The 27,908-nt window shown below is 39.4% G+C and overlaps 1 protein-coding gene across 3 annotated transcripts in view; it reads right to left on the bottom strand.

Annotated features, from left to right (window-relative positions):
* Positions 1-27,908, bottom strand: part of nfatc3a (nuclear factor of activated T cells 3a) — a 77,964-nt gene that overhangs the window by 29,876 nt on the left and 20,180 nt on the right. For all 3 annotated transcript variants that reach the window (XM_026937643.3, XM_026937644.3, XM_053229596.1), the window contains exons 2-5: positions 26,604-27,762; positions 20,316-20,478; positions 783-982; positions 31-203 (exon numbers count right to left, since the gene is read on the bottom strand). In XM_026937643.3, coding sequence (XP_026793444.1) covers positions 31-203; positions 783-982; positions 20,316-20,478; positions 26,604-27,762 — 1,695 coding nt within the window. The remainder of the gene's footprint in view (positions 1-30; positions 204-782; positions 983-20,315; positions 20,479-26,603; positions 27,763-27,908) is intronic.

The following is a 27,908-nucleotide window of genomic DNA, read 5'->3' as shown; positions in this document are numbered from 1 at the left end:
TGATAGGGTGGGCGTGTGTGCGAGACTTACAGCACTCTACAGGGATAGAGGCAGCTTGTAAGGACAGAACTTTTCCGTTGGGTTGTGGGATATGAACCCGAAACACCACACGCACTCGGGTATTTTTCCGCCCGATGTCCGTCTCTCCTTTTCTCAGCTCAATATCAGAGTTCCTCAACTTTAGAATCCCAGCACAATCAATACTGTAAAACACAGCAACAACAGCAAAGAAAAAAAATAAATAAATAAAAATTTGCACACAACTGTCACCAATCAGTGAGGAAAAGATTTTATTAGCTATTTTAATAAACATTTTAAATGTAATACTTTATCAATTCAATTAGGAAAGATTAGAAATGACTATTTTAATATCAGTATGGAAAGGCAGATCCTTACACTGCTCATTTCAGTGCTTTGGTTTGAAACCCATAAGACATTACATCATGGGCAGCAATGACCACTAGCTGCTGATGTGTTTATTCTATTATTATATTGTAGCATTTCATTACACAAAAAGGCAACAAAATGTCTTTTTTAACTTGACGTTTAGGTTTTATAACCTCAATGTTGAAACCATGGAAAACAGAACGATGGTTTTTTTGCTTAGTCAGAAGCCCACACAGTTTCCTTGGAATCAATCATGCTTTTGGTTCCAATTAAAAATGTGCCACAATGGAAGACATTACAGTACGTTCTGCTTCTATATTTTACACAATGTCCAAGTGTGTGTGTGTGTGTGTGCATGCTGTACAGTATTTAGAGTAATGTAAAATGCACACTACCTGGCAGACATGTTGTTCTCAGGAAGGAGTGGAATCTCCAGAACCTTGGTGCTAGCGATCATGATTTCCTGGCTCGCTGTGGCCACTGTTTTGCCTGTGATGCGGTGAACCTGGTAGAAAGCGTGCGGTCTTAAATAGCGGTCGTCTGCTGTCCCAATGAACATCTGCAGATTTACAGGCTTGTCGTTGTAGCCAATGAGCTGAGTGGGCGAAAGGGCACATGGTAAATAGTGAATTAATGAAAAAAACATCACACACATATCACATATCATATTACACATATGACAATTTTCCCCCAAAATAAATAATTTTCACTTTTGAAATACAAATGTAAATCACAGTTACTTTTCCTGTCAGCGTCTGTGGAACCAAGACTTCTACAACATTGGGTTTAGTGCTTTTTGCCTTGGCATCACTGTCAGATTTTTCAATTCAATTCAGTTTTTCTTTATATAGCACTTTTAACAAGGGATGTTGTCACAAAGCAGCATTACAGAAATCCAGACATATATTTAATTTTAATTAAATTTAAAATTTTTAATAATTTATCCCTAATGAGCAAGCCAGAGGCGACGGTGGCAAGGAAAAACTCCCTGAGACAACATGAGGAAGAAACCTTGAGAGGAACCAGACTCATCCTCTCCTTGGTGACACCAGATAGAGTGATTATAAATAATTTCTCTTCTATAACTGAATACTATAATCAAAAAATGCTAATTGTGTTAACAGGAACTTGTGTATGAGCATCATTAGAGTTTTCACTTTAAGTCTATTGTATCGAACTGAAGTTATCAACTGTTCAATGATGGAGAACTGAGTGTAAACTGTTCTTAAAATTTACAATCTTTTTGCTATCCAAGGAAGGAAAAGCCTTTTTCTCTTCTAACTATACTTTCTTAACTTGGGAATTCACCAACCTTGATCTGGACCATTAGTTTTAAAGAAAAAAATCCACCCTGAATGAATATTAAGCTTTCTAATTAACATGTTGGTCTATTTTCACTGAGGTTAATGGTTTCCTACATTCCTACCCACAATGCTGTTTGACTACCTGCGGATCGTGGTGTCCGTAGGACTTAGCTCTTGCTTCATCTCTACCTAAACAGAGTGTGAAAGCGGCACTTTAGCCCTTTAGTCTGTCCAGCTCTCATGTGTACACTCTAACTGTTTGACATTGTTGAAATATATTCTTGTATTAAAAGCCATTGTCATTGCCCTAGCCCTGTCATCCTGTGACTTCAGTGTGGCACAACCGCTACTTTCTCATAGGAAAAATAAAAATACAGAACCACCAAACAAATTAGCACAAGAATCACTATGCACAGCACAAATACTTCAGTATAAATGTATTTAACATGTTTCAGGATTGGCTTTTCCTTTAAAGTTTCAAAACATATTGGAGTCATCAAAAAGACAGAACTGACACAAAATAAAAGAACAATAACCACAAGAGGCTGTAAGTGACTTGCTACTATAAAACCAATATTTATAAGTTCCATAAACCATAAAAATAACATAGCATAATAAATTTTGTAAACCTCATTAAAATGATAGGATCCTTGAATATACATGAATATGCAATTTGGAAACACCCCCTGTCTTCTTACTGTCCTTAACAGCTACCTAGCTAGCTAGCTACTGAAAACTAGCTTGCATTTGTCACAGGTAAATATGAGATCATATTATATTATGTATTCCCCCGTCTTCCTTACACTCAGCTTTAATCCAGTAGAAAATGCTGAATATGTTCGTGATTTGGTCATGCTGATGCCGACTAGCAAGCAGCAATACTAGCAGGACTGTCGTCACGTCTAGTGTGATGATGGTGGTGGTGCTCCAGGAGGTGAGTGACGACTGATGACATGCGTCTAGCATCTACATCTGACCAATCAAATCATGACAGATAAAGTCCCGCCTTACATCATTCCTGCCAAATATGGTATTTCTCAGAAACAGTGAGGAAGAAAAAATGTGTCTGGATTTCTGAATAATAAAAATACCTGAAAGCATTGATAACATTTGCTAAATAAAAACAAAGTGACATTTAAATGATTACTATGAGTTTTTTTTTTTACTGTGCACTATCCTGTAGAGTCTGAGGTGCAGTACACTTCCCTGCCAGTGTAAATGTCTCTGAATGATGTCCAGGTTGCCAGGCCAGTGTGTGAGCGTTTGACCTGCCAACACGTCTGCCAGGCAGGTGAGTGCCACCACACAGACAGGGAGGGGGGTTCTGCGTGCGCGCGCGTGTGTGTGTGTGTGAGAGAGAGAGCGAGAGAGAGTAGACACCTGGGCCAAACACACTCGCACACACACACACAGTACAATCCCTCTTTTGCTGGAATGTTATGTTTGTAAAACTTTGTATATATATATATATATATATATATATATATATATATATATATATATATATATATATATATATATATAAATATATATATATATCTATCTATATATAGGAAGGCAATCCTTGTGTGTGTGTGTGTGTGTGTGTGTGAGTGAGAGAGAGAGAGAGAGAGAGAGAGAGAGAGACAGACAGAGACATAGACAGAGACAGCGAGAAACACAGTGACGGAGAGACAGAGACAGAAAGTGAGAAAGAAACAGAGAGAGAGAGAGCAAGAGAGAGAGAGATAGAAAAAAAGAGACAGACAGCGAGAGACACAGTGACAGAGAGAGAGACACACAGAGCGAGACAGAGCCAGAAAGCGAGAAAGAAAGATAGAGAGAGAGAGAGAGAAAGACAGAGATATAGAGAGAGACACACAGAGAGTGAGAGAGAGAGAGAGAGAGAGAGAGAGAAAGAAACAGAGACAGGGAAAAAGAGACAAAGAGTGAGACAGGTCTGATTCACAGCTAACCGACAGCAGAGCATGGTTGTGAAAAATGGTTTTTTTTTTTTTTTTTTACGTCACAAACGGACGTGTCTAACACTCAGTCACATGCACTTGAAGGTGAGAAGCGAGATGGACAAATAAAAAATAAGAAGACATGAGAAACTGAGAGACTATGGAGACAAAAACAGGATGAGGAGGACAGGAAGGTTGAAATTGCTTCCTACATATACATATACAGTATAATTTGTATTATACTCGTGGAAACGTGTACCTGAGGGAAATGTCAAACCGAAATGACACGTTTTAAAATCCGGACTTCATGAAAGCAGTTCGACGGCAGAGCCTCGAACCCAGAACGAGGAAAATTCATCAGTGACAGAAGCCACAGTTTCCAAAACTTCTCAAAGCAGCATTATAGAAGCTATTCACCAAGCCCTCAGTGACTGATGTCACATTCATTCATCTTACTCCCAAACACACACACATACACACACACACACACACACACACACAGAGGTTGAAATTGAGGCCAGAAAACACCAGAGACGACGAAGGAAAACAAATGGACGTAGTGTAACGAGCCGCTGAGGTGTGAGGCTTGTTTGAGGAAGCTGCAAACACACATCGCTTTGTTGGAACTGTTTGCTCTAGTGCTCAAATGGGTAACAGTGAGGCCTTGAGGACATGTGTTTGTATGTGTGTGTGTATGTGTGTGTGTATAGAGGTCTGAGGAGACACACATTACTCTGACCTCCACCATCAACACACAGATCCTCAGAGTATGCTTATGGGAGGTGTGTGATTTTATTTCAGTTATGGGAACGTGCTCACTGCTTCCAGCTCTCCTAGCCAATTAATCTTCCTCCCGTGTGCTACGAAAGAGTTAGAGCCAGTGTGTGTATGTGCGTGTGTGAGAGCGAGAGAGGGAGAGAGGGAGAGAGAGAGAGAGAGAATAATAAACAAGCTCATGGTGTGCAAAGCTGGCAGCCAGACTGAAATGGGGAGCGACAGACCAAAGCAAAGTCAGATTGTGTGCAGCTCACAGGGAACTCTGACGCATGGACTCAATTATGTGCCAGCCATGTCCCATTTTCACCACTTGAAAGAGCGCAAATAAATAAAATCAACCATGCTGTTAAACTGCGTGCAGTGTTTTCCAGAGCAAATCACTCGAAATTCATTAAGAAATCTTCACCTTCTTGTGGGAGCTACTTGAAGTTAGTAGCAGACTAGCACAGACGCTGGTGTGTTAGAAGCAGGGGATGATGACAGCAGACCAGGGCTCACCAACCGAACTGAAGAAACATCTTTGTACGATGTATGAAAAACATGGCTCGAGTTCAAAGATTTCTAAACATGACCCATTTTGCCTTCTGTAGCTGATCTTCTTGTTATTTCTCCTCCAATCACATGTGTTTTTGTAAATTATTTAGCTAAAGGCAGCTCATCAGACCCTACAGCTACATGGCTTGAGACATTCAGTCAGAAAGGGATGAGTTTTCACAGATTTTCACAGATTTTTCATTTCGTTTACCCTCTCTGGTCTGATTAGTAGAGTGACGACATGGCTTGTACAAAAGAAGAAAAATCGATAGCAAAATCAATGTTTAAAAACAAACTGACACAAATTTGGGTTTATTCTCCACTTAAAGTTCAAAAACGATGTATATCGTCTGTTCGGAGTCATTTTACTGCTAGTGCTAACATGTAGCACCACTACGAAACAAAACATAACCACTTCCAATTGTCTTATTTATAACCATAAACTCTAACTAAGCATTAAAAGCTAACGGTCTTCGCCATTCAGTCACGTTATTCGCATTAAACCTTGTGAGCAAAGAATTTTATGAAACCGAAGCTTCACAAATTTTAGTTGAACACTGTCGTAACAGACCGTCAATAACCTCAAACTGAATTAAAATTTCTTCATTTACTTCATCAGTTTAGACAGAGGTTTACTGCATTTTGTCCTGTGACAATAAGGACATATCTCATGAGCCATCTAAAAAGAAACACATTGAATAACAGTGTTTTTTATTGTGTTTTATCTCTTGTAAATAATTGTGTCTTTTCACATATTACATTTATATTTTATGAAATTATTATTGAAAATGTAATTAAGATGTTTATACCTTGTTTTGGCATGTGCTAGCTCCAGAGGCGGAAGTATTAAAATAAAAACATACAGTAAATAGCTAACGGCAGCTACATGGTATATAAAATATATTTATGAATGTTTTAACATTTAAATATGCTTTTATTTTTTGCTGTAAATGAAACTTTAGTCATTAATATATGGTTAAAATGGTTTGATGTAATGTGAAGGACATGTCAGGACATCGTGCTTTCAAATGGTACACTGTTCAGGCCTTTAAGGACTTCTTAAAGGGCAAGTCGCCAAATCCGTTTAAGGAGTGGCTGGCTGAGACGAGTTTATGAGTTTAAACCATCAACTATATTATATTTTCCGCAATACTGCTGATAAAACAAATCAAATGTTGATACTGGTAAAAATGTGATTATCCGTCAGCTGTAATCTAGCCATAATCACTGTGCTAACGCAGCCTGAGCAAGAGGCACGTCTTTCTTGGGCCATTTCCTCAGAGGTCAAAGTGTTGGAGTCTCACATAGCCTGTGATCATCCCACTGGTCTCTAACCTCTAAAGCAGCTCCACAGCGAAAAGCTCCAGGTCTTGTCACTGCAGCTAAGCCTGAGCTCCTATAGGTTGATAATACATTAAACAGTCTACATTAATTCCAATATTCTGCTTCTGATTTCAAACAATACTAATATGTAACCACCCTGTGACGTTCTTAAAACTTTCTGCAAAGAAGGTTTTTATGTAGCAAAGAAGGTTTCTTTTATACCATTCCCTAGCATTTCAGTCCTGTGATTTTTCTGTTGCTGTCACCACATGTGGGACTGATCTTCAAACGTAAATGTAACTAGCGGTGAAAGATTGCTAAAATGAACAGTACTCCAACAAAGCAGATAAATATTCCAATTAAACAACCAGAAAACTTTAAAAAAATTTATATTTTCCTAATATTTATCTCATACACATCACCTCTTCCTATTCTGGACAGAGCCTCAAGATGACAGAATCCTACCGACTCTTCACATCCGGGTTGACAAAGTGTTTCATCATGAAGAGAAAAAAATCTTTGTCAGTACAGGGAGGGATACGTTGATATCAGTTAACTAACTAACTTTTTTCACAGTTAGCAATATGTGCTTTTGAGATAAACTTCCTGGTTATCCCATAACCTAGCTAGCTAGCTAACCTTCCCTATATGGCCAAAAGTATGTAGACACCTGACCGAATACACCCCAGACCTCCTCACCCAACATCAGTGCCTGACCTCACTTGTGACCTGACTTGCTCTTGTGTCTGAATGAGCACAGATCCTCAGAGCCATGCTCCAAAATCTAGCATAAACCTTCTCAGAAGAGTGGAGGTTATTATAACAGCAAATGGACAACACGCTCTGGAATGGGATGTTCAACAAACACATATGATTGTGATAGATGTCCTTGTTGAAGATGTATTATACGTAGCGAAGCGTATCTTCTTACAAATCTTCTTAATGAAGCACAGACACAATAACATTGATGCAGTCATCATACAGCGTGACGTCAAAATTAAACGCTTATAGTTATTAGCCGGTTTGACTGGTCCTTTGAATAACTCGAAAACAAGTAGGCTATAAATTATATCTACTCGGATCTAACCTGTTCTGCAGGCAAAAAGTCAGGAATAAAATGCACTATGGCTTCAATATATAGCCAAAATACACACAATTGTACACATTTCAATAATGAGTTAAATATTTTATTAGCTGTTTTAGGTTCATAAAACAAATTTATGTTGTGGAAGTCCAAAGACTGAAGACCTACTTCTTCATCAAGACTACTAATTGAATTAAAACAATAGCTCCCTTGACCTTTTTGTGTTTTTTTTGCTACACGCCTCTCTAAAAGGATTTTGGCATTCATAGACCGTGACCTATTGAACTAGCAGGAGGATATATTTATGATGGAGATGAAGTGTTTATGTAAGTGCTCTGGATAAGGTAAATGCTCTAAATGTCATTCATTTAATAGTTAAAGGGATGAAAATATTCTGAGAACCAGAAATGTATACGATCCTGACATATTCAAACACATCGATATGCTTGTGCATGCAGTGATAGAGTTTGTACGCATGTAACCTCTGAAATCATCCCCAAACTCCTTCTTCTCTTCCTCGGCCCGTCCCCGGTTGTGTTAAATCTGGTGACATTAGAGCCGTCACATGTCCCACTGTTGGACAAAGTTAACTGAGGCAGAAATAGCACCTCTGGCTAGCGTTACATTCTGAAGGCTAAATAAAGGCGGCTGGTGTGCGCTGCATTTGCTGCTCAGCTCCACTAATAGAGAGCGAGAATGAGAGCCTCAGATGGAATGAGGGACAGCACCAAGGAGACACTGCTCATGGACGAGTGTGTTGGATGTATGCTGAATAATATGAATACTTTCTCACTGCTATGATTAACAGTTATGTGTCTCATCATGCCAACAGTTAGGCATCTCTTATATACATTCCTTACACCTGAGTTTCACCATTCATTCTCTCTCTCTCTCTCTCTCTCTCTCTCTCTCTCTCTGATTGTTTCCCTGTGTTGCGCTGTGGTTGCTATGGCGAAGGCCAGCCGGTGCGTGTGTGTGCATGCATGAGTGTGAATTAGTGTGTATTCATGTGCCTAAGGGGGAGGGGCAGTTACACACCCAAGGTCATACACACACGGGCACGTGTGCTCACACACACATATATACACACACACACAAATTGTGACCCCTTACTGTGGCCTTGTGCTGACATGTCTAACAGTCTGTACTGGACACTGAGAAGAGTCTGTTCAGCACCATAGTGTTTACACAACCTGTGTGTGTGTGTGTGTGTGTGTGTGTGTGTGTGTGTGTGTGTGTGCGTATACGTAAGTGAGAGAGATAGAGAAAGACAGACAGACAGAAAGAGTGCAGATCTGGGAGGTTAGGCAGCCATTTGTCTAAACAAGGTCAACACACACACACACACACACACACACATACACATACACACACACACATACAGAGAGAGAGTGGCATTTACTGTAGTGCACTGTATAAGGCCTTCCCTGCTCCTCAACAGCAGTGTGTCCTCCTGTTAACTCGAGCTCTGCCTGCATGAGGTCCACATTAAACACACCCTCAGGCTGAGAACATGGTGAAGCGCTTTTCTCTCTCTCTCTAACACACTAACACACACACACACGCACACACAGGAGCACACACACACACCACACCTGGTGACAGAACAGACACTGAAATCTTGGATTGTACCAAAAATGCTAAGTGACAGAATCTTTTGGCTGAAATAAAAAAAGAGCACTCCACCATTTGAATCAGTCGAATGAGTAATTATGCCAAATACACAGAAATCAATAAACCAAGTTAAATACAACAGAGCAGCCCTCTGGCACAGTAAAATGCATCTATGTGTGAAATTCGAGATGTGTTTCTGTTTGCTGTCAGGTTGCGTTGCTATACAAAGGGACCGCGAAGCATCAGAACGACAGTGCGGGCAAAAACAAAATTCACCTCTTCACCTGCTTATGTTTGATATCAGAAACAAAAAGTTGACCAGAACCACAAAAACAACGTTATGAAAAGATGCAAATTTAACAATGCAAGTTTAACACAAAATAATGCTGTATTCGATTAAAAATGGTAGCTCTGAATTTCTGACCTCAGACTAGGAAAAAACAAATACAGTTGAATCCCTACTCAGAAATTCAAGAAGGTCTCCTCAAATCCGAGTTCATCAAGTGACATAAACTCAACATGGCTGCTCACAACACCAATAGTAAACAAAGTCGCACTTCTTTATTTTAAACAAGTTATACTGTATGCTTGAGATCAACATATAAACATAGTTGCTTGTTAAATCTATAACACTGACTATACAGTACTCTGTTTCGAGAAGAGATTTTTCCTAACAAAAGACGAATATGGAGGCGTCCATGTTTTTCCCCCACTTTTTTGTAGCTCAAATGCAGTGAGGTCAAAATAATGCCAGGTTCCGACTTCCCACTTACATGTTAAGTCAAATGCAACATAACGGTAAGGTTAATGGTTTGATGGGCCATTGAATTAACACTTCATCTTGTACAAGAATTCTGTAGTTATGCAATTTAGTTTCTCTGACAAAGCAGAATTGCTGTGATTTCTGCAATTATATAAAACCAAATCATCAGATAAATGAAAAAATACTTGAGATTCACGGTTCATTACTGTAAGCACAACGTTGTGAGTGAAGTTCTGATGTTATGATTAGAATAAAACAGAGCTAGCGTTACGACTAACTGAAGATCAGCACAATTAGCAATGACACACAAGTCACCGTTGACCTGTTGTACGTGCATGTGACGTCTCTCTTGCAAGCCCGACAACAATGTCGAACTCGTTCTGAAGCCGTAACTCAATACCATTCAGGATGGTGTCGGCCATCTTGGATTTCATGCTGCTGTTATCCAACACCGGGCTGCCCTGTGCAGACGCAGAGGACATGCCATGCATAACTGACGCTCTGACCTTGTTTTTTTTCCTCGCCCATTCTCTCTAACTGTAAGTGTCCCTCAAACTGAAATGGGTATTCAAAACAGCTTCCAAGCCAAGCTTCAAAATCAAACTCTAATTAGAAAATGTTAGTCCAATCATGTTAGTGTGTGAAACTGAATTTCACATGCAGGCATAATTTGAGGAACAGTCAAAATTCAATCGCATTGTATGAATGTTTGCATTTTGTGTAATCGCTGCTCAGGAGAATTCTATTTAATTAATTTCCAGCATGACTCTACCACGCCCCAGTTGAAATTCTTGTTTGCAGTCACATTTTCGTTGTCAATAAGGTGCATCAGTCAAATCAAATAAAGCGTGCAAGATGTCGGATTATGTTGCCATGCCACCTGCATCTAAATTCCAGTTGCAATAAAAACACTGACACGCCCTCTGTCCTTGTCTTCAACCACCTTAACACCATATTGTCAAACTATGAATAGTGAAAATGGCCTAGCTTTACAAATAAAGTATATTTGCACAAGTCGCATATGAATGAAATTAAAGCTCAGTCTGTGTATCTAAGATCTAGGATCTTGAGCAATATGCAGGAGCAATATTTTAATCATTTTAATTCATTCATTCATCTTCAGTAACTGGTTTATCCTGGTTACGGTCATGGTGGATCTGGAGTCTATCCCGGGAACACTGGGTGTGAGGCAGGAATACACCCTGGATGGGACGCCAGTCCATCCCAGGGCACCATACACAAACACATTCACACCTAGCGGCAATTTAGTGTAGTCAATCCACCTACTGCCATGTTTTTGCGAGGCAGTAACCTGAGCTCAGGATCAAACCTGGGACACTGGAGCTGTGAGGAGTCAACACTACCCACTGTGCCACCATTTTAATATTTTATAATGCACGCTATATGGCCAAAAGTTTGTGGGTACCTGACCACCACACCCACATGTGCTTCTTGAACATCCCATTTCAGATTTATTCCCCCTTTGCTGTTATAATAACCTCATCTGGGAAGGCTTTCCTCTAGATTTTGGAGTGTGGCTCTGGGGATTTGTGTTCATTCAGACACAAGAGCATTAATGAGGTCAGGCACTGATGTTGGGTGAGGAGTCCTGGGGTGCAGTCGGCGTTTCAGTTCATCACAAAAGTATTCGCTGGTGTTGAGGTCAGGGCTCTCTGAAGGACACTCAAGTTCTTCCACTCCAACTTTGGCAAACCATGTCTTCCTGGAGCTCGTTTTGTGCACAGGGGCACTGTCATGCTGGAACAGGTTTGGGCCTCTTAGTTCCAGTGAAGGGAAATCTCAATGCTACAGCATACAAAGACATTCTATACAATTGTGTGCTTCCAACTTTGTGGCAACAGTTTGGAGAAGGCCTGAATATGGGTGTGACGGTCAGATGTTCACATACTTTTGGCCATAAGATGTAGAATGAACAACAAATACTGTGAGAAAGCCTTGGCTCTAAGGTGGGATGGTCATTGATACTTTCAAGGATTTGATCATAAGCAGTAATGAGCTGCCAAAATATCATAACACCTTGTACCTACCTTGTGTTTAATACACTCTAATACACTCGTACCAGCACTGTGTGCACTACAGTGCCACTACAGAGAATGGAACAACCCAAACAATATCGGATATAACATCATATAAGATTAGGTACAGACTGGGTGTACCTGTTAAACTGGCTAATTCAGTGGATGTTGACTCTGGTTTTGCTTCAGGAAAAAACAAAACAAAACAAAACAAAACAAAAAAACCCTCTTTTATGCGCCATACTTGAAATGGCAAATTGAGTCAGGCAGCTAGCAGACATCTCATGGGTCCTTCTTAAGAAAAAAGGGGAGCAGAGCTCTACAGATTTGGGCAGCTCTGTTCTGGTGGAGGCGGAGCTAATTTCACAGCTGGAAAAATGTAAAGAAAAGAAATAAGAAAAAAAAAAAAACATATAAAACCTGAAAGAAAATAGCAAAACGTGCACTGAGCTTTTATGGTGACTTGATTATTTTTGGATTAGAGGCACATTTCAAAACTACAGACTGCACCTTTAATAGCACTGAGGGGCTAAAACTATGAATGAGTAAAATATGTTTCCATTCAATAGTTGTGGGGTTTAAGACTGCGTTTACTTCCTATTTCCTGTTGTGACATAATAGAATTTAGCCACTAATGACAAGATGACTGACAAGACAATGATGCTTCTGTGTGTGGCTTAACGCATGAAAAACTTGGTAAGATCATTCTAAGCATACACAAATGTCATGTTTTATGTTTCGCTAACATAAAAATCATGGATACATGTGTATGTGACTGATGATTATGGGAAAATAGGGGGAAAAAAAAAGCAGAGTACACCACTGTGGTTAATACGTGTGGGTGTGTGTGCAGTGTGTGCATCGATGCTGGCTGCCTATGTGCGTCTGTGTGTTTTTAACTGGCTTAATTATGTGTGCGCACACACAGGGATGCCTAAGCCAGATGGGCTAGGGACTTACATGTCTCTTAGCAACAGGTTTGCTGATTATGGTTTGCCCCCTGTAACGTTAGCCCTTGAGCAGAAAGCGAGAGAGAGAGAGGGAAGGAGGGGGAGAGAGAGAGGGAGAGAGAGAGAGGGAGAGAAAAAGAGAAAGAGAGAGGGCTATTGTAGGTCGATATGGAGCATTCCTCCTAGATCTGTCCTGTGAATCAGACCAGTCCAAACACTCGGAGTAAACAGTGTCACTTTGTTTCGCCCGTGTTTGTCTGGCTACTGTATGACACACTCCTGCGGCCGCTGTTATGGCAGCTTTACATATGGCCTTCAACTCCACACATATCCCACGTTTCTCCAGCTTTTATGATTTCATTTTATGAGCGTTCATTTATGCCTGCTCTTTCATTTTCTCTAATTCTGTCCATTTTTTTTGTGCAGAAACTCACAAACTTGAGATAAAGTCCACAAAATAACACATGGAACCACATATGGACACTTATAGAAGACTCTATAATAGGAAACGGGCCGTGTGTGATCTGTGGCTGTCATTAAAGTGAAAGTCCAGGCTAAAACGCACCTTTTATATGTCATTTGTTATTTTTCATTATACCACAGTACTGTCGAATTCTCTATTCTGATTGGTCAGAAGCTGTTGATTAAGTTTCTATTACAGCAGTGTTGTTATAGACATATTAATCCAAATAATCTATGACCTGATGAGAGAGAAAAGAGGTTGGTGAGCAAAAGACTGTTTAGTGTTATAAGTGATAACAGGAACTATCATGGATGTTACACAACATTAAATGTAACAGTAAAAGGATAAAAAGTATGACAAGTTCTTTCATTAATAAAATAGTTGTAATCAATGGCAGAAGTGCTGTGGTGTAAGAGGAATAAAACACTTTGGAAGATGCTGTTATAAGAAAATAATCAACAATCTATCACACCACCCCGTCAAGATTAATTTCCACTAACAGCACACCTCTTTGTGCTTCACTCCTTCAGCAGTATGTAGTATTCTGTAGCACATTCCTGAGCTTCAGCGCTGTGGCAGAATTCACAACTCTATATCATTCTTACATTTCTCGAATATAGTCAGAAATGTTTCTAATATTTCTCATTATGAGATTTTAATAATTAATCATCTATATTAGCTATAATTCATCCTTTTTCTGAACGTTTTCAAATTGTTGTTTTTTGACATTATAAAATTAAATGCTTGAATTGATCTGCCAAAGAAGAAGACAATTTCCAGCATGAAATTCCTAAAATTCAAGCTATTTTCACTTGCTAAGATATAAGATTTGCAGTAAACCAGCTATTTGCAGCAAAGCACTTGTAGTTAACATCTGTTTCACAATTTCCCAGAAAAATACGCACAATGTTACAAAAATTGGTTATTATTAGGGCTGGGAAATATCACAATATAATACGGATATTGTGATAAATTATGGCACAATACACTTTTTCAAGATTGTGGATATTATCATATATTTTTATACTCTTTTTTTTTTTTTTTTTTTAAAAGAAATTTAATTAGAAACTGGCTGGTAGCAACTGATATAGTGTTAAAAATTTTGTTGTTAATTTTTAAATTTTGCTAAATATTACAATTTTTACAGATTTTTTTCTTTGTTAAATATTTATTCATTCTTGTATTTATTTAAAAACTATTTTTTTTAAATAAAATTTTATAGACATTAAATAATATCATCAAACATTTTTTTCCCTTAAACACATCACTACTGTATTGTATACATATTGTGCATCGTAGAAATGCCTCAGAGAATTGCGATATGATATTGTTGTCATATCACCCACGTCATCCTATTTATTATTACAGTTATTGGGATATCCAACTCAAAATACTCTTCAGAAGACTGCAATTCTTTTACGTAAACATAAAGCCAGACACACAAGGTGCTCAGCTTCAGACAACAGAATTTGACTTGACTTGCTATGTAAGGAGATATAAACAGGAGTCATCTATTTTACTGGGATCACTTTAATTTAGAAAGACCTGCTAATTATTAGTGTTGATTATTAAGTCTAACAAGGTTTGAATGTGAGCCTCAGTATGCTATAGTAATAATATATTTAACAATAATTATTTAAACAGACGCCTTAAGCAGTCACAGCAATTCAAATCTGACTTCAAAGAAGGGTCACCTGGAGGGTTTCCTAGAATTGAAACCAGTAAATATAACTCAAGAGGGTTCACATGTATACAACAAATCTATCTGTAGCTCTGTAAGCCCACTGTTTTGCCTCATATTGACTCCTGACCTGTCGCTCTTGCTCCTTACTCATTAACCAGTGTACTCTAATGAGAAGTGTTTGTGTGTGTGTGTAATGAGTTGTAACTTCAAGCCATTTATGCACTAATTTAATGCAAATTTTGTGACGTTCTCAAGCAACAACCCTCTGACCCCAGTGTCACTTACTCAATCACCTTTGAGATGCTAATAATCCAAATCCACACAGCTACTCTATCTACACACAAGCACAATAGAGACACACATTCATTAACTCAAAATGTGCGGACACACGATGTGCACGGCGCTACACTGCCTGGAGTAAATGTGCACACACATACACGTTTTCCCACACACAGATTTGTGCCAACTGGGGCAGATCACTCTCTCTCCACCGAGCTGAACAGGGGAGCAGAAGTGGAAGTTTACAACTGCAGTTGAGAGCATGTCACAACAAGGAACAGAGGAATGCAAGCAGACTGAGGGGTGAAAGAGACAAATGTATCCAACACACACACACACACACTCACTGAACAGCCTTTTGAGGTCAAAATCCTTGCTCTGTTCTAATACGGACGGATAATACTGCCAGGTCAGATCTCCCTGAGTGCTGAACAGAGAAACAAGAAAGCGGTGATTAAGACAGCAAGAGACGTAACAACAAGAACAGGAGGCTCTTGTTCTGAATCATTTCTGCATGTGCATGGAACAACTGATATACTGACCACCCTTGGGGCAAACTGTAAATTAAAAACTAAAAGTCTTAGCATATATCAAAAACGCTACTTAAAAATGTAACAAACTGCAAGTCTAGTATGTTTTTAAAAATAATTTTGCTACCTGAATTGCTATTTTAAGGTTATATACTTTGTGTGTATACTTTGATATACCATGATATACCAAAAACTTGTACTGTTGCAATTCTGTTTGTTTGTATGTGCATTAAAAAAAAAAAAAAAAAAAACCCACACAGAGGCCAGATGGAGATGATGTTATGTGATGAGCTCACACCTTCAAACACTCACACAGCTTGAACTCATCATAAAGACCATCTCTCTCTGCAATTTCAGCTCAATTCCATCATCAGGTCACAGCAACACCATCGACTGACTAACAGCACTTCCTGCCGCGAGGCCGTGTTTACCCTGGACGTGATCGACGTATTGCTGTTTTTATAATAACACTGAATTAGCTCTCCAGCCAGCCAAACAGAGCGAGCCGGTCAACGAGGTGGCAAACAAAGAACAGAGAGCATGCCAAGGGGTGTTTAGTAAACACACACACACCCATTCTCACACAACAACACACAATCATACATACACACAAACAAATATAATAACGCCTGTATATGATGCTACACACCCAGCTTTCATACCTACCTTGGTGTGGCCCTGATAACATTTAAACACACACTGTGTTAGGCAATACAGGCTAATATAGTCGCAACAGTACATGCACAGAGAAGGACACACACCATTTGTTCCGCACATTCAGTGAAAGTCAGCATATTTAATTTGAGTTAATACTGAAACATAAAAACATGAAACACTTCATGAAACAATTCTCTTCTCACATTACAATTTGTTGCATTAGTTCTCCTTTAAATGGCTTAAAAACACTTTTATATATAGAATATACAGAATATCTTCTCATTGCAAAATTACTTCAATAAGTGTGTGTAGAAATGCTAGAAATTTACCTTAAACCATGGCTAATGTTGGCACTAGTAGTTAACGAGTATAATATTCCTCTATGGATTTCGGCTCCTGTCTGTCAGTTGGACTTCTTTCATGCTTAATGTATCAGAGCTGAAGTATGGCATGTGCGCAAAAAGTTCCCGCCAATTCCAACCTGTCACCCATGCCACAGCACTGAGTGTGAATAACTATTACAGGTTTGTCAGGGTGAATATTCTTTCCTCCACTATGCATTAATCATGTTTTTTTTATTTTTTTATTTTCAGCAAAAATTCCTATGCTCTGTAGCTTTAAGTATCCCCAGAGTAAACTCCTTGAACTCAACAATGCCATAGCCTTGGCTGAGAGCAGGTGGTGTGTGGCTTATTGCTAAACAGCTATAAAGCTAACCACTATAGTGCTAAGCTGGAATTATGCATCCTCAATCATGGTGGAAGAGGAAGTGGGGAAAGCGTTTATGTAATTACGCACTGCCTCTTCAAAGTACTCAAAGAGCACAGTCGAAAGCAAACACACACTCACACAGTGTACAAAGTGAGGACAAACCTAATACTCCACATCCAGCACAGCAGACGTCTAATGTGGGGAGCAGGAGAAAAGCTTAAAAGTAGCTCATAAAAGCTAGAATTAACTAGACAGCAGACAAAAGAATGCATGTGTGTAATCAGATAAGACTTTAGCTGTGGCATTAACCAGTGTCTGTAACTGTGTGTGTGAGGTTATTAATAAAAAAAAAAAACCTACTCTTCTTAACCTTTATTGTGTCAATATGTTAGCAGACCCCTCAAAGTACTGATCTAAGATCAGCTACACTATCTCATATATCACATCACATTTGTCGAGATCTTAATGACAAGAATGACTCTAGATTTGTACGCTCGTGATATCCGACTCAAGAAGGAATCATTCTTTCCATCCAATTCTTTTAAGTGAGTCAGTCAAACCTGTTCACAATTCCATCTGAATCAAAGTTTGTGTGCCATATATACAATATCGGGATTATTGGATTAAGAATTCTAGTACAATTCTAACAATCTACTATTTTGAAATCTTAATCCGAACTTAATCCGTTGAACAGGTTGGACATGTAAATGACACAATAGACTTCTTCTCTGAACTGAACATTGCTTGTTTGGTTAAAGGAAATGTAAGCCTAACAGTTATGTGCCAACATTAGCTTAACTCTTCATCAACAGTTGCTGATGAAGAGTTAAGCTAATGTAAACATCATCACTTAACTCACTCACTGACTCTGACCTGTTGGATGAATTCATTTCAGAATTCATCAAAAAACATAAACTCATTGTTCGAATCCCTTAGAACAGTAAAACAGTAAAAGCAAGTTATACATAGTCAACTGAACAAACTTATACACACATACATAAGCTAGAATTTTTTTGTGGTCTAATTTCAAGGCTTTATGCTCTCCTGGCCGAAACTGAATCATTTGATTCACTGAATCAGACAGTTGAAAGCATCATTCTTTTGAACCAGTTCTTTTTAATGAATCAGACAAATTGGTTCACAAGTCCATTTGAATCAAACTATGTGTGCTGCAGTTTGAAAGAATCAGTTCGTTAAATTGAATCAAACTTCATCAATACTGAGTACATTCAGCTCCAGGGTTATAAGAGATATGTTCATGTATTGTACACGTGTACACACACACACACACACACACACACATACACACACTTTTTCTTACTCTCTCTGCTTTGTCCTCCATCTCTGTCTCTAGCTGTGTGCATTAGAGAGAGAGTTCCTCACCTATCTGATCCGCAGTATCTCATGACATAGCAGGATAGAGGATTTGTATTGGTTATTTTACATCAGTGTGACCGTTGTTTCTACAGGAGAGCTCTCAGACCTACAGTTGATGTGCTGTGCCAAATAGTCATGTGATCTTCACAATTCTCAGTATTGTAAGTTTGAATTCAAAGATAAATATAATAAAACATTGCTCTCTTCATTGACATTTGCCTGTGCAAAACAACCAGGTCGCTCTGTCAATCCAGCAGAACTAAACACAGCGTTATCAAAAATCTACCAAATGATTACCAAAGAATTGCTATGCTAGTTGCATGCTAGTTAGCTCACTAGATTGCTCTGACTCAAGTGTGAACGCAGCTCTTTGAGAGCGGGCCAAGCGACATCAGACATGTGATGGATCAGGCAAGCTTTAACCAAGATTAGGATCAAAATCATAAATTATTCATTCTCTATGCTGTCCATAGTAATCCCATCAGACCAACATTAACCTAACCTTAGATTTAGTTCCTCTGGGACTTTAACTTAACTACCACTTAACCCTCACAGGATGTAGTAATGCTATCATCAAGGGACGCCAAAAGTTACTTCGAATATATGTAGAAGAAGATAATCTATGGAGAACAATTCATGATGTAGCAAACTGCTTGGTACGTCTTTTCTTTTCCCTATTCTTATTTAACCCACGAAAATACATATTTTTTAATCTGCTCTCCAAAATCTGAAAACATTAAATCTGAAAACATTGCTGTGGATGAAAAACGCAGCTTTTCCAAAAGGATGTTGTATAAAACATGGCGAAACTTATTGTGATGCTGATTTCTGAATGAGATATTTCAATTTCATTTTTGAATGGTTTGTATAGTATACAAGAGATGCTGTAGCGTGCAAGAAAGCATGTTTTATAGAGTTATGTTTTCAAAACAAACAAAAATAGCAGAAATGACGTAATGATCGTGGGTCAGACGCACAGTGCACATGGTTTCTATCTTTTTCATATTTCCTTGTAGACAGGAAACATTTGGGAAACAAACTGAAAAACCTAGTGTAGATATAATATATTTAATAACTTTGATTAACCAAGTTAATTTGAAAAGGTATCTTATGGCTAATATTAATATAATATTATATTATCATAATATTAAGAGCCACTTGACTTAATAGCAACATTAGTGTGATTTTGCTGGGGGTTTTTTTTGGCTTGTTAAAGCAGATCAATTTTCAGTATCAATTCTACATAGCAGCAGTGATTCCAAATCAAAACACAAATTTAAATATAATTTTAAATGCTAAGTATAAATTAAGTTCTATTTTTGTGCAGGTAAATAACAAATGGCTTCCATGTTGATAATTTTTGCACGTTCCTATCGAAAGTTGCATTTTGTGACTGATAGACTGAAATTAAACCAATTCATATGTAGCTGGACTTAATATTGTTCAGCTGTGACCCTGCAGAGACTTTCGTTCTTGTGCTACATTCCCAGTGGCCAGTGAATATGGCACTTGATCCACCCAAACAAATCTATCCAAATCACTTGTACTGCTTTGCATAGAAATGCCTACTTTATCCGTTCTACTCTACAATAGCTGTGCTGATTCATTCAAAGCATTCAACACGGCACAGATTCTGTGAGAAGGGACTCATCTGAGGACTCATGAGACAACCCGATACACAGACAACGTCATAAACACGTTACAGGTTACAGTCTGACCTACTGTTATAAAATACAGCGAGATATTAGGGAAGCAGTTGAGCTCACAGCCTCCCCTCCATTTAAAACCAACATGAAAGCGAGGCTTTGTAAAACAAACGCGTCCTCATTGAACAGGTAACGAGACACTCTGCGCGGTTACATCAATGCCGGCAGGTGGCCAGTTGCTATGGCGACTCACCTTGACGACAGGGTGTCCGCCGGAGGCTGCTTTAACGGCTCCTCGGCTGCCCTCGGTCTCGTAGTGCGCCCGGTGGTGGGCTTTAGGATGCACCTCGATCTTCAGTTCAAATTGACTGTACTGACTCGGCAAGGGCCAGTCCAGGGGGGGCAGGGAGGATGTCCTACACACACACACACACACACACACACACACACACACACACACACACAAACATTTATGTAATTACGCCAGGCTTCCTTGGAAATTAATTCCCATTCACTTGAGCATATTAAGGAGAAAAGCCTCAAACCCTGTAAAACTGTAAAGCCAACATTTCAATTTATTCATTTATTTGAAGCTTTTATCCAAATTGGCTTATAATTGAGCAGTTGAGGGTTAAGAGGGTTAAGAGTAAAAAACAGTTCCAAACATCTGAGCATTCCCAGGTCTCTTAAATTCACACAACATACAAAAAGAAAATGAAGATGAAGAGTGGCTGGGAAATAATTGGTTTTGGAGTTATTTATACAGACCTTTTAATAGGATTTTAAGAACATTAGCTAATTTTGCACTCCTGCAGAACTAGTTTGTGGCACAGCAGTTCTTGATTAATATTAAGACACTCTTATTTTTTTGTACTCAGGTTCAGTTTTTCAGTTTGTTCCACTGCACTGTTCACATTATTGTTCAGATTTAAAAAAGAAATATTGCCGTGTGACACCTTAAGCTAGAAAAAGTTCTTTAACTCGATTTGTCATGTCCACCTTGACCCTCATCAGGAAAAGCAGGAGGAAAATGAGTGAATAAATGAATGAATTTTGTCAAGCGTTTTTAATTACATTTCAATAAAAAATATGCCTAATCTTATGTATCCTGTAACCGTCTAAAATAGTGGACATAAAGTCATAGAAAATGTTCGGCTCTATTTCCACCTCTGGCCAAAAATTATAAATGGGTGAAGATAACAAAAATGATAACTAATCAAAGAATGAAAAATTTAGCTGATCACAATGCAAGTAAATAACAAAAAAATCAAGTGATAAATTTGTTTTCTCTGAAAAATTCAAATATGATTTGATTAGAACACTGCTGATTTGAGAAAATATGAGCTTTGTTCCTTATTTGTTCTGTACCTTTTGTATCATTTATACCACAGAATTTAATTTTACCAGCATATTGATTTTTTTATGTTCATGAGAAAATTGTAATTTTTTTAATTCAACCTTTTTTAATGTCCCTATATATTTTAGTATATTTTAACACTACAAAACCAATATTTTTTTCTTTAAACATCTAGTCTTTTTTCTCTGTGATCATATCATAACCCGTGATAAAATGTAATTACAGTCATACAAAGGCACAACATCAGCACATACTTATGACTTGCCCGTAAAATCCGGTGGATGTTATACATTATCCCCCAAATCCCACATCTCACAGCAGTGGCTCGGTGGTTACAGGCTCTAATCTGCTGAATGAAAGACTGCTGGTAAAAATCTCAGAAGGGGGTTTGCCCATGACTGAGGCATATTACCTCAAGTCGTTGCAGGAACGCTGTATTATTCCAGGAAATAAAATAAAGTGCTGTGTACAAACTACATGTGAGGCACTTTGGGGAAAAAAGCAGCTACTAAATGACAGTAATGGATGGGTAAAATGGAGCAGCAGAGCGTGAATCACAGGGCCTGGGACTCCACAGTGAGCACACACAGGAGCAGGTCCTCGCTGAGTCACAGACCAAGCTGAGACTACCAGCTAAATTATAAGACCCTGAGAAGAATACGTGTGCTGAAATACGGCTTGAGTATTAAACATATCTCAGTAGCTGCTCTAAAAAGGAATCTGTACATGTATGTAAGGATAGAAGTGTTAGCACTGCACAGCAATTTTGTCAGCATAATTAGAGCCAAGTTCTGCATGTGCGTGTGTGTGTGTGTCTTTTATGTGTCTTGTTTAGTTTAGTTGTAACAGTTTCACTAAAGTGAATGCTAAAGACTTTGTGAAGTCAGACAATGTTGCCATTCAAAGCACACTTTGTCCGTTACAGAACCAGGAATCCTCAGAGACTAAAACAGGCAAATCCAAGTGTGTGTGTATGTGTGTGTGTGTGTGTGTGTGTGTGTGTGTGGGATGAAAAGGTGTATGTATTGGCCTCAACACGTGTTTTGCTTTCTTCTGGCACTCTGTAATAGTCTGTGTATTAGACTGCTGATTCGATGGCCAACAAATTTTTACCGCAAATTTCCTCCAGGCTTAAACCTCACCTAAGTGACTCCTTTATGCCAAGGCTTAGAGAAACACACACACATGTATGAGAACAAGTACAGACAAATATTAGCCTGAACTCACTCCTGCAATATTTTAAAAATTATAGCAAAAATCGTTTTATATGCAAAATCTGCACGTCTTTGTTGACATCAAGGTCCTGGAAAACGGAATGACGGAAAATATACAAGGGTTGACATTTACATGGGGAAGAAAGGCAAATGGAAAAAAAAAGGGTACATGTTTGTGACAATTTGTTCAATAAGAACACATGATGACCTTGTGCTTGTCTTCTGCAGAGCAGATGAGAAGGATAGCACAGGAATACAGAACTGACCTGTTATAAGCAGTTATAAGCAGTTAAGCTTGGAGAATAGAAACATTATGGATAATTTGCTAGTTCGAGGGAACAGAAGTGAATAGTGAATAATCAGGAGTAATAATGAATAGTTATGTACTATTGAGTATAGAGTGGGAATTTTAAAATCAATTGCATACAAAGCAATACAGAAGAAGCTCTTAAATACAGACCGAATTATACATTTTGTATGGAAAAATCAAAATGAAATACTATCCTAAAATGAATGTACAATTCACCACTTGATTGAATGACATGTTGTCTCACAAGACTTCTAGTATTCTCTACAGAGTCTGGTACATTACTTCAATAAACGTGGCCAACAAAACACCTACTTTCACTGAAAGAGGCAATCTAACTAACATGGCAGATGACCGGCTAGACCTTTTCCTGTCACGCATTGCCAAACACACATCTTCATGAATTTCAATTTGTGAATCTCTTTTTTTTTTTTTTTTTTAAATCCATTGACTACTGTATAACTCGCTCAATTAAGCTCACTGTGTCACAGTGTCTAAAAAAACAGGCACATAGAGTGCATATACACAGAAATCCAGAGATCCAATCGGATTGCAGCCTTCAAGATCCTGAAGCTTGAGGCCAGAAAAGTGTGCAAAAAAAACTCCACATGCTCAATGGCCTTAGACAATTACTTAAAAATATATATTTAACAGGAAGTAAGCATTTCCAGTTTATTTCTGATTCTTTTATCTTTATTTGACTGTTTTTACGGTAATATGGTAGCATGAATAATTATTGGATTAATATCCCACGCAAACCATAGTTACATTGAAACTCATTCATATAACCGTTAACCTTCACTTAAGAATTTTCCAAACACCTTAGCGAAAGTTCCTCAGTCGCTCCAAAAATATATAATTAAAGTTACGTTTAACACAAATAAGAAATCACTTTCCTCTCCTCCTCCTCCTCAAGCTCTCTTTCCTTTTCCTCCAGCTCCTGTCCTAGACAGTCACTCCCTCTCTATATCGCTCATAGGAAGGCCCAGGGGAGGAAGTCTGTCATGGTTACCGTAGTTGGTTTGAATGTCAGGGGAATCCTAGGGTTAGTAACAGTGTGACGGTTTGCCTAGTGGCCTAAAAAGTGCACCACGTTTCTCTTGAGTCCAACCCTTGTGTTATACAAAACACACACTGTTTCTCCATCCACAACCAATTCTCCAGCCTGTCGGTGCTTTAACATGACAAGATTAACACAGCATGGATGAGCGAGTGTATGCAGAAGATGGTGTGTGCTATTGTAAAGGTGTGTTTTGCTAAGCCATGTATTCAAAGATATCTCAGATGTCTCCACACCGCAGAGAAGCTCGCCTCACTGCCAACAGTTCCACACAGACCATCTGCTCTGAAAGCCAGGCTTCCAGAGTCTCTTTCACTCTTCTACACACGCACACACACACACACACACACACACACACACACACACAGCAGGAGCAGGTCTGGTTGCTGGGGCTGCAGGATCAGATGGCAAGATCATGTATCATGTCAGTGTTGTATGCGAGTATAGCTGTGATGGGATTAGGCTAAACAGACACAGAGCGCAGACTCGCCTGACTGGAGCTTTCACAACCTGTTTGTGTAGAGGAGCTGACAGCAAAATGTGTGTGTGTGTGAGAGAGAAAGAGATAGAGACAGAGACAGAGAGAGAAGCAGAATGAGAAGGAGTCAGAGAGCGAGAGAAAGAAAGAGAGAGAGAGAGAGAGAGAGAGAGAGAGAGAGGATCATGGCATGTGTGAGGCCAGGACCTTTAAGGGCCGTCACTGATTTATGGTTATAGAGGCCAGCGTGTATATACACACACCCTACCATCACATTCCCACTGCCCTGCTTTCCACAACACACACAGTCCGAGTTTACACTGCAAAAGCATGCAGCAATGTGCAAATATTAATTTGTGCACACACGTGTGTGTGTGTGTGTGTGTGTGAGAGAGAGAGATAGACCATTAACCTGTAACATTGTACACATTACTAGTTCAATCTAATATAATATTATTCAGCATGGGGCCAAAGTATTAGAGTTCCTTGAGGGATTTAACCATCTCAGTAATTCATGCTATTCTGGCCTATGACCTCCCCTTTAATCCCATAAAGCACTGAATTCTTCAAATCTCACCTTTAACTTTGACCTTTAACCAGGACTGCTGTTTGCTAAGCACTAAGCACTATCTTACTAACTAAATAAATACTGTAAAATTTATTTTGATATCATACGACTCCACAGAAACAGGGCTTAACTGACAAAATGCAAAAATTTCTCAAAAATAATTCTGATAATATTGGCTGATGTAATGATAATACTAATTTCATCTAATCATAATCATTTTCTTTCTTTGTCTTTTCCTGTTTTGCTTTTTTTCCCCTGTATTTTGCATGTTTTCTTTCTCTCATTAGCCCTATACAGATGGGATTAGTTTCACTGAGTGATGTCTGTTCTAACATTTTTTACACGTCTCCTCTGAGATGAAACTCTCACGTCTGGATGGCAATTAAATTAACGTGGGGGTGAGTGAGTTTCCACAGGGTTGTTTTTCCTACAAACCCAGATGTTAGAGTCACACATGATCGATTTGGGAAGTGTTTAACATGGATATGCACGCAAGATGAATAAATATGTCAGCAAGAAGTCAAAAAACTTTTGTTTCAACGCACGAAACAGGATCTGCCTGCAAAACCAGACAGGACAAACATTATTAGACCACTGCACAGTTTGTCAAGCACCAGTTTGTAATTTTGTCTGAGAGAAAAACACTGACATGGCTGTTTCGGATGGAATTAAAATCACAGAGTAGCACCTGCAAATCATGGAATTGCTCCACCTCTTCATATGTATGCAATCTCATCCGAATAGGGCTATTGTCCCTCTTTTTCTTATTCTGTTTTTCCTATATTTTCTTTCTCTCTCACCCTTCATTCCTTCCTTCCTTCTTATTAATACCACTGTGTATTCTCTTCAGGAAATGCAAATCTAGTATTACATGGTCAAAAATTAAACACAAACCAATATTTTTAGTTAAATGGCACTTTACTGGTTACAGTTGTCAATTTCTCAAGCACAAATAAACAGCACAGACTCACAGATTCCTACAGAATTAGTCATCTAAAGAAATAATTAAAGTGAATAAAATTTTCCTTTCCATTGTACTGTGTTCTTGCGTGATGTGTCTGTCACACTTCCTTTCATACACCACTCTCTGCTCTTTCCCTACACTGATTTTAACAGTACTGACATTATGATGCTTAATATTAGATAAGAGTTATGAATGTGTTTGTCTTTTAGCTAGTGCACTAAAGTTAGCTTGCTACCAGTATGGCGCTGTTTAACCAGTGTGCTTCACTGTGATCCTGTAGTGCTGTGTTTGTGGTCTAATTGTGTTTATTTTGCAAGATCAGAACACGAAGCTAAAATACACTGCTTTCTTTCAGGCACAATGATACCTAAACCCTGATACAGTCTCAATACTACAGCTGTGAATTTCTGTTTTACTGTTACAGGATTCCCAGGGCAACTCACAGCGGCTCAGGAACATCGTGTTGCGGAGTAATTTTTTCTCCCCTGACTTTGTAATATCAGCAGACTTGATCAGCCAATAAAAATCAATTTATCACACAGAAGAGTGTGTTATCTATAATCTGTCATAAGTGTCTGTAGGGTTTCTTTTACCTGAAAATAGGTGTGTGTCCTGGTTTGGGTTTGTTCCAGGTGAAATGAGAGGGCACGGAAAGGAATTGCTCCCCAGCTCCATCTTTTTTCAGTCCGTGCATGGATTCGTCAGCCGGGGAATCACGAAGAGGTGAGATATTTCCCGAATCGTCCAGGCTGAGATCGTTCTTCCCGGTCTGTAGCGTAGCTGTACAGTCCTGTGATGTCTTCCTGGTCTTGGAAGGGATGTCAGGGTCTGGGGTACAGCACTGGAAGGGTGCTATACCTACAGGACTGCCAATCCAGGTGTCCTCGGTGACGCTGCCCCTGGGTGAGGGGCCCGGGGTTGGTGTTGGGGAGTGATGGGGCGAACCCGAATAGCATATATCGGCACTAGAGTGGCGCCTCTTTCCACAGGGGGATGTGGGCCGTGAAGATGGCCGTGAAGGTGGCCGAGGGCTGAGCCAGTTCTCATCAGTGACGCTGGTGCGTGGTGAGTGGCATGGTGACTGACGTGGAGAGAGAGAGTGGGTGTGTGGGTGGGAGAGTGATGGGGCGTAACCTGGATGGTGGTGGTGATGGTGCTGTTGTTGCCATTGCTCCTCTAGCGGTGCACCCTGCGGTGAAGCGAGGGGAGATCCGAGTGTGAAACGCGCCGCTGCTTCGTTCAGCTCTGAATCCACGTCGTCGTACACATGCGAGATGGACTCGCATGATGAAGCATCTGAGAACCAGCTGCGTGATGACAAGCTGCTGCAGGGGCTTGGGCTCAGCGATGAATCACGGTACGAGTGATCCAGAGGCAAATACAGGTGGTCCCGAGACAGCGGTCGCTCGTGGAAGTCTCCATCCACGCCTTTGGACCTAAGGTCAGCCTCATTCCCATCTATCTCTTGCTGGCAGCTTGGAGAGATGGAGGTGATCTGGATGCTAGGGCATTCAAAGGCCTTGGGGGGTCTACCTGCACCTCCTCCACCTCCACTTGGAGGGTATTTGGAGTCTGGAGACTCATAGCTGGGCTCAAATGGTTTGTGGAGAGGCTGCAACGTAGGAGAAGTAGAGATGAGCTGTGAGTGAGGCTGGACTCCATGCCTCTGGACACCTAGGGTCTGGTTCGCCACTGCTGGAGGCTGACCTACGTTCAGGATGTAGAACGATGTGGTGTCATCCGGCTCCAGATCTGAAAAGAGAGGCCAGTGAGTTAGAAGAGAAAGAAACTAAGTTGATAGGATGATCATCTCCATAATGATGATGATTAATGCTCTAAAAATAATTTTTATAATCATTCAAACTTATTTATACAATTACAAAACAATCACATCACAT

Source organism: Pangasianodon hypophthalmus, chromosome 25 (assembly GCF_027358585.1).
Source record: "Pangasianodon hypophthalmus isolate fPanHyp1 chromosome 25, fPanHyp1.pri, whole genome shotgun sequence".
Lineage (NCBI taxonomy): Eukaryota > Metazoa > Chordata > Actinopteri > Siluriformes > Pangasiidae > Pangasianodon > Pangasianodon hypophthalmus.
The sequence above is the reverse complement of the archived record's forward strand: the minus strand, read 5'-3'. Positions and strand labels throughout refer to the sequence as shown.